Below are 14,005 nucleotides of genomic sequence, written 5' to 3' on the forward strand. Positions count from 1 at the left end.
AAGAAAAGCTTAAGTAATTTTTCCTGTTGGAGTACCTCACTAACCAGATTCCTGATTCGATACTACTTTGAATATCCAAAGCCAGTTCAAGATTTCTCAGCTGCAGAGACAGAACAAAATTTTGTCTCCTGAGGATGGCCATGAGATGGGCTTGCTTGGGAAGGCCAAGCTGAGGGTGAGGTTCTACCCACAGTTTGCTCCTGTATGATGGTCAGGGGTGGTACCAGTAGCAACCTCAAATTTTCAAGATCGTGCTATGGGGAAAAGAGGCATCTGCACTGTGTCCAGCACTTTGTAAGGATTTTGCTCTTTTTGCCACTTCTTTCCTCTAGCCTTTAGCTGGAGCTGTCCCAAGAGCATCAGGTTATTTTAGAGAGGAAAGGGAGGGAACAGACTGGGAAACAATGAAGATAATGTGTGTATACTCACTCTTTCCTCAGAGTTGCTTTATGGATAAAATGTTTGGAAAGATATTAAGGAGTGACCTTTTTTTATTCTCCCTCTAAATGCTACATTATTACTTCATTGCTTTTAGGTACTTTTCTTATTAGTGGTTGTGCTTATACTTATGTGGACATGGGACTTTCTGTGAGAAGCTAAAGCCTCCATCATTATTCATTTAAAACCAGTATAGCAAAAATAATTCCTACTTCAAATATAGTGCCTTTGACACCATCACAAGTGAAGGATTTTAGAGCAGGTAAGATGAGAATCGCTGCAGAGCGGTTGTAGTTCACAGTGGTTCTTGGGCCAATTATTTGGACTAGGCAGGTTAAAGTGGCAGTTTATTAGCCAAACTATAGCTTTCTTGTCTAGGCAATATCATCCAGAGACACATGCAATGACATGTTAGTACCAACGGCACCATTGCATTTTATCATGTATGCATATAGTCCTTCAATCCAGCATCCTGTTTATCTTCCTGCACACAGCTGCACATTGTGTTAGACTTTAGAAGTTCATATTAAAAACAGAACAATAACTGCTTCTTTCCTGGTTAGTGTGTTGCAGCACCTTTTCACTTAGCAGTAATTTCCTGGTATTACTTGGGTTTTTTGCATAAACTAAATACTACCTAATTATCTGCATTTGCTATCTGAGTCTGGCCATTCAATGTTAGCGTTTTTTGTGTCTGACTGATATAGGCATCCATATTATTTTCCACATTTTGTACTTTTGCTGCCTCTTTGCCACTTATATCTATCCACGTGCATTTTTAATAATCTATTAAAAGTTCTTGATACTTCGTAAAATAAAGACCTTTGTCTTTAAACTGATGTATACACCAGTGGGTCCAGTAACAAGATTTAGGCAGTAAGGATACACTTACTGAGTAATAGCGCCTCCAGCACATGAGAGAAGTATGGATAGACACACAATAGCTACAACAGTGCAGGGTTTTTGAAAAACACAAGAGGACTTGAAGTTTGGTGGAGGAGAATCATCTGAGCTAGGGTGTGAGACATGAGAGGTGACAGCAACCCAGATGAGTACATTCACAAATATCATACTTTCCTGGTCTAGTTCAGTCATATTCCAGTTTGTCTACAATCTTAATGGCTTGTTTGTGAATGTACAACTTTAAGACTAATCTTCTAGGCAGTACAGTGGACGTAGTTATGTTTTATATGGCTATAATTGCACCTTTTCCCCTTCTCATACCTACATATATCTGGAGATAATCAGCTTCCTTACCGTGCTGCTGTCCCTTTGTATAATGTCAGCATTACAATATTTTGAAATGTCCTAATTTGGGGATATTGAAAGCTTTTAATGATTTACTTAGCAAAGTAGATTTATTTTTATTTCCTCCAGTTATTATCTGTGTATCTTGGAGGAACACAACACTGAAAGATGCTTAAGAATTATAGGAATATTTTAGTCTCTAACAGGAAATGTAAACAGAATTTGGAAAGACGCTGTGTAAATGATTAACTTAGCTTGGTGTGGTACCTAACTGTAAGCATGGGTAGCATCTGACACCATGTTGAAAGCTCCTCTTTTGCTGGTAAGTGTTAGTAATACTATGCCTATCATTCTTGAATGATAGGTTTGCTTTTTTTGAATGAGATTTGCTTTTGCTCAGTCAGTGCTTTCCAAAACAGTCCACTAATTGTGATGCTTGAGGATAGGTACATTCTGGTGGATCTACCAGTGTAAAGTGGTACCACTCTGAAGTGAGGAGATTACTGAGCTTGAAATATGAAACATTTTAATTGATTTGTCTTTTTCCTTTTTAATTTGTGTTACACGACTAGCATTTCCAGATGCCAGTGTTAATTTTTCCCCTTTGAGTCAAATGGGTTTATCTGAAAACTCTGTTGTGAGGAAAAGATTAAGACCCTGAGAGGTTCTCCAGGTTGTTCTGTTCACTTCTAAGAGTTACATAAATGAATGTGTGCTTCTTCTCGCTGTGTATCAAATCTGATATGTCAGCCAGTATGAGTTCTGCCAATTAGATAATTGGTATTCTGTGAGTATAAGTACTTACAGTATGCAATTATAAATCTTCATTAGGTTATTACAGACATTTTCTTCTGTCATTTGTTAAAGTACCTTGTGAGAAATTTAATTTTCCTCTCAAGAAGTTGTCTATATGTAATGTTAGGAAATGGCAATAAAATGTGCCTAATAAAATGTCATGTTCTTCTTCAGGGTAGTTATGTCCTCATTTATAAAGTAAGAATTTTTACATAACGAACTTGTACATCCTCGTTTCTTTATAGGGAATCCATTTCCCTGTCTTTACTTTTGTTTGTTTGATTTTTTTTTTTTAATTCCTCCAGTCAAAGGTGTGCTCACCCACACATCTAATACACCATTAGTATTAAAAGGAGCTCTTTAAATTATGATTTTTGCAGTTGTCATCCGTGTTTGGCCTTGGATTTGTTTCCTTTGCCCACCAGGTAACAGTGCAGTTTCAATGACGTGAGTGAAAAATGTGGCTTTGGTCTTAGTCTGAGTATCACGTTCGGCATCATTCAGTGTGTTACATATAATACCACAACTTCCATACTTGTATGTTACATCATAGCATTGACAAGAGGATGCACTCTTTAAACTTCCCTTGTTCACGATCCCCATTAATTTTTCTCCTACACCTAATTGTTAGTATGGACAGGTCAGAAACAAATTATCATTTCCTCTAAGACCCATAAGGCTTGTTTACAAGGGAAAATGCACCAAGTGATTGCATGGGATTATGTCACTAACTGCAGCTGAACTGCTGCAGAGAACAAACTGCAGTCATAAGGGATTGATTGCTGCTGGTATCTTGCTTTCGTTTGTGGCCTATGCAAAGAATTTCAGAAGTCTTTCCCCAAAACTTTTCCAATTATACTCTACCCTAAAATTGAACCTTTTAATTATATAAAAGACAGCAAAAGATGATAATGGACTAAATAGCTGTCTTCAATCTTTTTACCTTTGTCCTTTGTAATACGCAGTTTACATGTTTGCAGATTAGTTATTCAATAAGCAGTGATTGAAGTATAGCATATTATTTAAAATGTGTAAAAATCTCAATATTATAACAAATTAAAAAAAAAAAAAGAATGAATACAGATTTATAGCTGGTTTTCTGCCTTAGTTTGTTGTGAGCTGTTTTGGTACACCCACTTACCTCTCTGCTTGATACTCAGTGAAATTTGAGACTACCTGAGAGTAGCTGAGATTCTGGTAACTTTTTTTAACAGTGCCAGACTATTATGATAAGATACCAAAAGTGGTTAACAACGTAATACATATCCCTGCAAGAACTTATGCAAATAAGTATTGTCTTAAAAATTAACATTTTATCTACAATTTAATGGGAAAGTGAGGGTTTGAAACAAAACATCAAGTTTTGATATTAAGGAAACACCTGGTGTAAAGGATGTATTTTTAAGGAAGAAATAGCTTTTGTATTTGCATGTGAGTATTCTCTGTAATAGTTTTCAGGAAATGCACTAATTGTTTACATTTTCTCGTTTTGTAAAATTTTTAGAAGCTATCAGTTGCTAATGCCAAGTGCATGTCCCTCCTGTCTCCTAAACTAGCAGGCCCTGTGCTGCTGAAAGTTGTACAATTGGATTTAGTTTTGAATCAATTCCTAGAAAATTAATTAGTTTTTCTGGTTGAAATTTGGGAAATCACTTTGCTTTGATTTCTTTACACCTTTTGGTTTGAATTGCATTCATATTGGGTACATTTCTTTTTGCTTTTATAGTTTGAACAGTTTAGTAAATAATGCTGTGAATAATAAAAGCTAAAGTGGTATAGTTATTATCAGCACATCACATCTGTGGATTTCATTGGTCGCCAGTGTTTTTTATATTATTGTTTTGTTCACAGACTTACTACTTACTCCATAGAAGACTTTTGTTTTTGTCAGTTTGCATGACAAATGCAGTTCATTGGTGCAATAATGATTTTCAACTAGGTGAGAAATTTACTCTAACAATTTCTCAAAATGAGGTCTCAGTTTCAGTAGAGCTTTCTGTCATATTTCTTTACTAAAGTCTAAAGCCAAATAAGATTTGTAGATGGGAAACTTATTTTCTTATCCTCAATGGGGAAAACAATTATATAGTTTTCACTTCTGTTTCTCATCATGTTGCAAAACCTGCTTGATGATTTAATAAAAAATAATAAATGCCAAGGTTGATAAGGAAAAGAAGTTAAAAGACAGCTTCATAATTTTGAAACAGATTTTGTGATGTATTTTTACATATACAAATGTTCAGTACTGTGGGTTTATTAACAGAAATGTTTTTGCTGGGTTATTAATTTAGTATTACAACTTCTGTGCCTGTGCCTCCACTTTGTAACTATCACTGTTGCTATTATGAAAGTGGAATAACACTCTGTGGTACAGAGAAATTTTCAGTAACTGAAGCAGCAAATAAAGATTTTTACTTAGGCAGGAATATGAAATACTAGGAGGAATCTGTAATTTTTGAGATAATCTGGATGATAATGAGAAAAACAAAACAGGGTTTTGAGGTCTGATAAGTTAACATTAACAAGGTTCTCACAGCAGGTGTTACTGGATGTAGGCAGGTGAAACGAGACTGACTGTTGGTGTGCATGCTACCCAAGCAGCAGATTAGTAGCTGAAATGCTTTGACTTGCAATCATATATGGAGAATGATGCGGGCAGAAGGTGGTAGGTATTGGAAAACAAAACAAGAAAGTTGTATCACACGGGAAGAAAACCTGCAAGAGGAGGTACTTGCTAAATGTACAGTGGGAGCAACAGATAGTTTCACTCTTATAAGCTTAAAAAAATAATTGTAGTGCTAAAAATTGGTTTTCCTCTGTTCTGTGAGCTTTAACATAATTTTGTAGTGACTACAAGAGTGAAATCTCTCTTCAAAAATTAGCTTTAATACATTTTAAAAATGGGTAACTTCAGAATCTTTTTTGAACTTGTTGGATGTTTTCTGTACATAGATTGGAGTTGGATGACTATTTTATGCTAGCTAATACTAATAATCTGAAATATATTGGCTTTAATCTAACATGGATCAGTGAGAAAATATAGGTTTGTAAAGGCTGTACTGGGTGTAGTGCTTGTATGTTCTTTCAGTTACTTTGATCTGTCATTTTATGCACAATTTGACAGATTGCTGTTGCTCAGACTTTATGCTTGTATTGACAAGGAGTCATTGTTGAAGTAGATTTTAATATGTTAAAAAGCAGTGACATTAGTAACTATCAATGTTGACATATTAAGACAAAATTCACATTAGGATTCAAAAATAATTTTCTCTGTTGCCATGCGAAGATGTATTCAGATATAAACTTGGTATTTCTGTCACTGGAGAACAAAATTTGCACTGAATAAAATAAACCACTCTTGGAGCTGCCCATGCTTGTTTGAAATAAATGTTTGTGTTGTCCTTACAATTTTCAACTGGTAATGAATTTAATTGTTTAAGTGCAAGCCAGTTGAGAAATGCTGATCCAAGTTATATGTGTACCCCAGTCTTTTTTATGGTTTTCCCCCAGATAGTATCAGTTATGTGGCATGTTATTTTGCCTCTCATTTTTAACAGATATTGCTTTCAGATACCTTAACAGTGTGTACTTAACAGTGTGTATTTATGAAGTGGAAGACAGGACTTTCTCCAGATTTCCTAGTGTGAAATGAGAGGAGCCATGACCCGGGTTAAGATTTTTCTTCCTCATTTTGTACATGGGATCTGAGAATCAGAAGGGTCAATGATACACTCAGAACCACAGTGGCAGCTAGGGTTTGAGCAAAATTTTTATGAATATTGGTAAGGTACCTTTAGTACAAGACCAGAGAGACATTGAGGCACTTACTGGGCATCAGCTTTCATTTATCTGGTCACTACTCTGTTGGTTTCTTTACATTTCCATGCTCTCTGATATCCCATAGAGCTTCAGCAATTCCTTCAGTCTTTCTAAATATGTTAATTGTGGCATTTTGCAAAAAGAGACATGTATTAACATTTGTCCTTTAAAAAGATTTGGGTTTTGGGTGGATTGTATTTTAATTTGTTGTCGTTTCTTTTTTAGATTGGGACTTGCTTCTTTTTAGCACTATGGGTTTGTTTCACATAGCGCACCTTGGAAGAAATAATTTTTAACTATTTCTTTACCCAAGTAAATATCAGCATAAACAGGCTATAGGTAGTGAAGCTTAGGTAGGAGATAATTTCCTGCTTGAAGTAATTTTTCGTTTTTAGTCAATTTCTTTTTTCCCCTTCACCTGGCTCTATTTGACCTGGATAATTTTTTTCAGTTACTCTTACTGTTCTTTCCCCCATATCTGGGATACTTCCCCGATCATCCTGGGATGTTCAAAACTATGCAGTGTTTTTACTTTAAGGAAATGACATTTTATTTTCCTTCACGTTAACAATTATGTTTACTTGCCTTTATATTAACAGTTATGTTGAATACCATGAAAAATTAAAATGTGAAAATAAATAGTTAAATCTGAAGAACAATTAGTTTTCCTATTAGTTTAATGGTCTCAGAAAAAAAGAACCAAATGCTGTTCAAATTCTGGGCTGTAACTGATACAGGCTTTGTCTGAAGTGGCCCATGGACCAATTTTACTGGTACTGCTGATTTCTTACTTTAGACTAGCTATTGTAAGAGGTATGTCCTACCGATTTCTTACTGTAGACTAGATATTGTAAGATGCATTGACTCTGATAGAATTGAAGGTAATTAATTTTTAATTGAAGGAGTGTTTCTCTTTATATTGAATGTTTTACAGATTTCAGACATAAAAAGCCAGTTATTTATGGTCAAAAATGTTTTTTTTGAAAACTTCAGAAATGTAAGTTTCTTTTGGCCGAATTTGGAAGAAAGCCTCTTCAGAAGCATGTCCTTGTCTGTTGTGCTTCCATCGCTCGTGTGGTTTATGCATTTCAGCTTGGATTATTATAGACAAAGGTAATTTGGGTGGTATTTCGCCCCTTTCGTGAGCTCATGCTTCCTGTGTGAGATCATTGTGGCCAAAGTGACTTGATTCTTCTGCTGTTGTGTCTCGTCCTTGGCAGTGGCTACTGTTGGGCTTTGTCACCTTTGTTTTGTTGAGCAGAAGGTCTCCTTACAGTATAAACTGTGATTTTGTAGTTACATTGCTATTTGTAGGTTTAATGTCTAATTAACCATCTCGTGTTGTTGTTTCCCCTTTCCCCCTTTGGTGATGTGACCGGACTTTGCAGGTATTTAGTCCCTGTGATGGGATGTAATGAGGATGTAGTCTCCGGTACTTAAGTGAGGGGGTTATTTATAGCACATGTTTGCACTGCGTATCTGTGCAAGGGACGCTGCAGGAAACAAAAGCTGTGGACCAAAGGTGTGGCAGTCAGAATATACATAGTCCTCTGTGGATAGATTTGCTTTAAAAAAAGTGGCCTAAAGTGATTCTTAAAGTGCCTGTATCAAGTCTGAAATAACAAGAACAACACAGCAATTTAGTACCACATCATGTGGTTCTCATCTTCAAGATTTCCAGGGCTTCCCTGGGGCTGCCGGCAGGGAGTGTCTTGCAGGGGTGCAGGAGGCTTTGGGGCTCCAGACATCGTCTTCTCCCTCTTCAGCTCTGCGGACAGACAGAGACCGGTCTAAGTGTTGCTATTGATTTAATTAAACATTTCAGTTTCTGGCTGAAAGATAAAGGATTTACAGATAATGCAACAGTGCTGTCACAAATAGGTATGCTTTATTCTAAAAGTTCTGCGTAACTCAGATAGAACTCTTCTGAGCTCTCCCAGTTAAAAACAGTGGTTTAAAAAAAACAAAACAGCAGCAGTTACAAACTAAGATAGCTCTTCGTTTTCTAGAAACAAATCACTTGAGATTTCCTTTCCAACAATACTTCTGAAGCACAGATAAAATGGCTTCCTGTCCCAGGGTTTCCTGTATCCATGGCAACCTGACTTTAACCACTTCTTTCTTAGTTTCCTGAGCAAACAGTTGCAAATCCTGGGGCAAAATGTGAGCGCTTTAGTACACGGCAATACCACTTTTACAAAGGTTTCACGGATGGGTGTAGTCGGTCAGCTTGTAACTTAGTCCACTGAACAGCAAAACCAGCAAAATAACAGAAATAATGAACTTCAGATTTGGGGTAAGGAATTGTTTTTATTTCTTTTGAACATAACTTAGCTTTATAAAAGTAAAATTCAAATTATAAATAAACCACCAGTGAAAGGAAACTTGTTTCCAGTTGGCATTTCTACTTCAATGCTATAGAAACATTTCCTAGTAATTCTTAACTGTAAAGAATAATAGTATTTTAAATTTACTAGAGAACATTATTTTGGCAGCTTAGTTGCTTTTATGCGGTAACCAATTAAATATTTTCTGGCTAGGTTGGCAATACATTTGTTTCATTGTTCATTTACTTCGAAAATTTTTTTCAGTGTAGTTCAAACTTAGTAAGTTTTATTTTTAAACTAGTTATTTGGCATCAAAGGAGAATATATAAAATACCAACCTTGAAAGCAATGCTTATATTATTAGACTGTACACATAGAATCTTTAAACTTTTGAGCTAATAATATTTACAAACTTCTTTTTATCTCTACTAGCAAAGTCAGAGATGAGTGAGAAGGCCAAAGACAGGGATATGTGTGGTCTGCAAAGTTCTCCACCCTGCTTGGGAGCATTCCTGTATATCCTTAATTGTTTTCTTTTGTTGCTGCTCCAGAACGAGGCTCTTGGCTGTCCAGCTGCTTGCCAGGTCTGCACTGGGAGACAAGTTAGCTGTCGAAATTTAGGGCTTTCAAGCATCCCACAGAACTTTCCAAAAACCACAATTCTTGTGTACCTCAGTGGGAACAATATATCGCGTGTAACTCCAAATGAACTAAGAGGCCTTCAGAAGCTTGCTGCACTCTACATGGATAACTCCAGTATTTCATATGTACACCCAAAAGCTTTTGTGGAACTCCCCAAACTGTGCTACTTGCATCTAAATAACAATAATATTAAACGCCTGGATCCAGGAATCTTTGAAGGTCTTTCCAATCTTCATTGTTTGTACCTTCAGAATAATCAAATAGCTTTTGTTCCCAGAGGATTATTTAGTGATCTCCTTTCTGTTAGATATTTAACACTCCAAAGAAATCGTCTCAGTGTCCTTGGAAGTGGGACCTTCTTGGGAATGATAAGTCTCCAAACTCTTAACCTAGCCAATAATAAGATTTCACGGATATCAGATTCAGCATTTCATCATCTTGAAAACCTTGCGTATTTGTTCCTTGAAGGTAACAACTTAACTTCTGTACCATCGAATGCTATTGGAAGGCTCAAAAATCTTGAAAGACTTTCTTTGTCTCACAATCCCATTGGATCAATACATCCTTTTGCATTTAAAGGACTTGACAAGCTTAGATACCTGTCTTTAAAAAACGTAAAGCTAAAATGTATTGCTGTAAATGGATTTTTTGGATTAAACAGCCTTAGCCAATTAATCTTAAGTTATAATGATTTAGAAAATATAAATTCCAGCACATTTCCTTTATTGAACAATTTAATGTATCTGCAGCTAGACAGAAATAAAATAACCAGTATTGGCAATGGTACCTTTGAAAAAATGGGACAGTCACTTAAAATACTCAGTTTAGCATTTAATAATATTACTGAGTTACAACCTGAAGTGCTCAAGCCCTTAGTGTCTTTAACTCATCTACAGGTAAATTATAATCCTTGGAATTGCAGCTGCAAAATGCTTGGATTACTTAATTGGCTAGCATCATCTCCTGTTTCTGTAAAAATTCATTGTCAGAGTCCCCTGAGTATGCGTGGTAGACCTTTGCATTACATTAAGTTTGCAAACTGCAGTAGCCCTACTGCCAGCCCGGAAACAACCTGGAGTCTGGGATCCGTAGGTGTCCATCACAGCGCTACCACTTTGCTGATGGCGTGGCATAAGGGAAGCAGGCACAATGCATTTGAACAGTTTGTTAATACAGGAACTAAGTATGTTGCTTTCTGGGAAGAAACTACAGCCACATCTGCTAACCCGTTGCCCTATGAAGAAAATGTTGCTGAAATTCCATCCCGGGCAACTACAGTATTATCAAAACTAATGGTGCCAATACCAGCGCAGATTATACCTGTTAACAGAACTGTAGAAGAAAAAGGTTTCTTTCCGACAGATGCTGCTCCTGTATCATTAAAAACTTCCCTACTTTGTACACAGCAGATTAAAAAACTGAATCAAGCTTTTGACATTTTACTAGGCTTTTTTATTCTGGCTTGTGCTGTGATCCTGTTCTTAACCTGTAAAATTATTCAGTTCAGGCAGAAACTAAAGGTGCTGGAAAATTCAGGGGAAAAGAGAATAGAATACTATGGTTTTTATCAGCCTGGCAGATACAACATAACTGACCCAGTGCAGTCTTTAACTCGGAATTCAGTGGGGCATTCGGAAATGGACCAAATTAGGCTGCTCAAGCGAACAGCATCTGAAAGTCAAGCACAGGTCATATTGTTTGAACATTCATCATTGTAATTTATCTCATTTGATTTGAGGTTAGCTTTATTGTGATCTGAAATGTCAAGAAATGAAGAACTCAATTTTCTTCACTGGTTAAAATCAACTGGTTGATAGACTTGTGGAAAATGCTATAATTTGCTTTCTGAATCATCATTTGCTTTCTGAATGTTTTGAAATTTATTCATTTTTAATAGATGTCATTTAAATCTGACATGGATAGGTATGTTACCCTCTGACCCTGTTGCAGGAATAACTCAAGTATATGTGCAGTATAATGTATATATATATTTAATTTATTTTGCAGTACTTAATGGTGTAAGTTTCTATAGAAATTCCATAGCTAACTGTAAGCTTGAAGCAAGCAAAACATCAGTTTTTAGCAGGATCATGAAGCCAAGAAATCGGGAGAATGAGAAAAAAAAAGCAATGCTTCATTTATTTATTGTAATGCAGTTTCTGTTCCGCCTCTATTAATGGTCACAGTGGGGAAAAAAGTGAGCATATTTACATCTGGCATGTTTGACCTCTCAAGGAAAAGAAAAATTTAAAACTATACAAATCTTATTCATACTGATGACATTTTAATATACAAAGTTGTGTATTCAGTCTGTATAATGAATATATTAAAAATAATTTTTTGTTAGCGTGTATCTGTATCATTTTATGATAATACCTGAAACTGGAGTTAATAGGGAAACTGAATTTCTTTTGGATTGAAAACTTACCAAGTTTATTATGAGCTTGTTAATTATTGTCGGTAAAAGGTATTTTGTCTTCTATATAGTAGTAGTTGGAGGGAGGTTTTGGCTGGATAAGAAGTGTAAACTGAAGAAGTATACTACACTTTAAATACATAATTTTATATTAATTACTGAAGATGTTTACATATTTGTAGTGTATATTTTGAAGTGCCAGGTCAAAGTACGTTTTCTTAGTGAAAACCTAATTTTAGGCTTCATCTTCAAAAGATTGATATTATTTTACTATATAGTTTGCATTTGTTTTAACTTTTATTTCTATTTTGAATATTGATGTTCTATTTACATTATTGTCAGGGTTTGTCTAGTGTGTTGCAGCTTTATTTTCAACCTGAATTTCTATGATTTTTTTTTATCTCATCGTTACTCCAATAATTCAAACTTTATTCAGGAAAAAGTCATAAAAATATGTTCCAAATAGACCAATCTTGTAAAACTTTCAGATAACTGAATAGGCCTTATAGATACTGTTTGTCTTCTACAGGCCTGTGCCATAGAGACTTCAATCACTTTGCTTACAAGCAACACAATTTACAGATAGATTGTTTTGTTGAAGGGAAAATGGAGAACAATGTTTGATAGTCTGCCCTCTTCGGGTCGATTTAAGTTGTGTAGATGTATATTGCTGTTCCAGTATCCAGCCTTGAGACTGGGGCACTCTCCAGATGAACCAGAACTGCCCTCAAGGTTCTTGTTCCAGCCTGCCGGATTTCTGCTCGTGTAACTCATGTGCAGCCATGTTGTGCTGCTCCCTGTCGTCCTGTTCATCCATCTCCAGTTCATTTCCAGGAATGACACACATTATCTGCTACCAGTACATATATAGACACTGGCTGCAGACCCTTCCATGTGCACATGTGGTTCATATGTCTTGCATTAGAAGACTCAGTTGAGTCTGGCCTCTTGAAGCAAAATGGTGATTTATGGTTATCAAGTTTATGGTCAGCCATAAGACTTCCCTGGAAATGTCCTAGCTGCTGCATGACTATTTTAGGAGCTCCTTAGCAGTGTACATGTCCTAAGGTGGGGTTGTGTGTGTGTAATGATCTTTTACATAGCTCACAGTACATGCAAAGTAATCTCCAGTTGTCCCACTCCACCTTTTTCCTTGGCTAATGAGATAAGAATAAATATTGAATTAATCTTTCCAAAATCTACTGTACACTAGTAAAGGTAGTAAAGGTACGAAATTAAGCTTTCCCTTGTTTTGTGTTTACTGCTTCATCCTGGTGAATGAGAAAAGCAGAAAAGATTTTTTACCTCTTCCTTTTAATCTCTAAAAAAGTATGTTTTCCCATGCAGATTTTTTCCTCCCTTTCTGACAGGCTGAGGAAGATGCATAGCAGACATGGGGACCATTTTATTTAAGTATCCCTAAAAATTTATCATTATAGATGTTTTATTAAGATGATGGTAAAGCTTTATTTCCAGTGACTATCTATGTAATTGAAATCCAAATTCTGATTTTTTGCATGAAACCTCAGGATAATAAATATGTTGAATAGATAGTTAAGTGTATTAGAAATGATAGAATGAGAAAAAACAAATATTACTTTTTTCGGAACAGATGTCTGTTTTTTCCTTTGGAAAGCTTTTACTCTTTCATGTTACAAATTATGCAAATTTTTAAATAAAAGGTTTGAGATTATTCAGGTATAAGCTGCCCTAAATGCTCGCTATATTTTGTTTTCATTATAGGCAAGGTGAATTTGAGTTACAGACAGCATAAAAGATCCTTTCTGTTATAAAAAATATTGTTAATATATGTAAATTTCATATTTGAAACTGTTCTTGAGTGGTTTAGATCCTAACAGGTTCACAGAAGTTATAATCGTCTAATTCTGGGCCTGCCTTTTGACAATTTTTGCTACATACCAAATGAGGCTTTGTCCTGGTAACTTAGGGAAACTGGGTAGTTATAAAACCAGTTATAACTTGATGCTGTTGTTTGTTCCAGTGCTGGTCTGGATTATATGCAATTCAAGGGGGGAGTTGCTTAAATGGTACCTTCCTCTGAAGTTAAGATTTTAGTATGGACAGTATTAACTTCCATTTTGAAAGTTCACCTAAATACAGTGTCCCTGTCATCTTCTGAATCTTCTCATATGACTTTCTAATGTATTTATTGGAACAAGCAGGCTAATTTTACTATCTTTAAAAAGGTATTGCGTTGATTTGCACGGCTCTTTTTCTCTTCTGTGAAAATAAGGCCTGATGCATTTTATATTGCCATTGAACTTTAACTGAGGTTTATTTTTTTCAAACCACAATAAGC

General features: G+C 35.7%; 2 protein-coding genes across 7 annotated transcripts in view; both read left to right on the top strand.

Moving 5' to 3' along the window:
* Positions 1 to 14,005, top strand: part of IPO11 (importin 11) — an 88,682-nt gene that overhangs the window by 52,965 nt on the left and 21,712 nt on the right. The window lies entirely within an intron of this gene.
* Positions 7,255 to 11,620, top strand: LRRC70 (leucine rich repeat containing 70). Of its 2 annotated transcripts, none has more exons than XM_064438742.1 (2): positions 7,255 to 8,596; positions 9,179 to 11,620. In XM_064438742.1, the coding sequence occupies exons 1-2, from the start codon at positions 8,579 to 8,581 to the stop codon at positions 10,985 to 10,987; spliced, it is 1,827 nt and encodes a 608-aa protein (XP_064294812.1). In that variant the 5' UTR covers positions 7,255 to 8,578; the 3' UTR covers positions 10,988 to 11,620. The 2 variants fall into 2 exon arrangements, with proteins under 2 accessions (XP_064294812.1, XP_064294811.1); XM_064438741.1 differs by having other exon boundaries at positions 7,257 to 8,596; positions 9,060 to 11,620.

This window comes from Phalacrocorax carbo, chromosome Z (assembly GCF_963921805.1).
Source record: "Phalacrocorax carbo chromosome Z, bPhaCar2.1, whole genome shotgun sequence".
Lineage (NCBI taxonomy): Eukaryota > Metazoa > Chordata > Aves > Suliformes > Phalacrocoracidae > Phalacrocorax > Phalacrocorax carbo.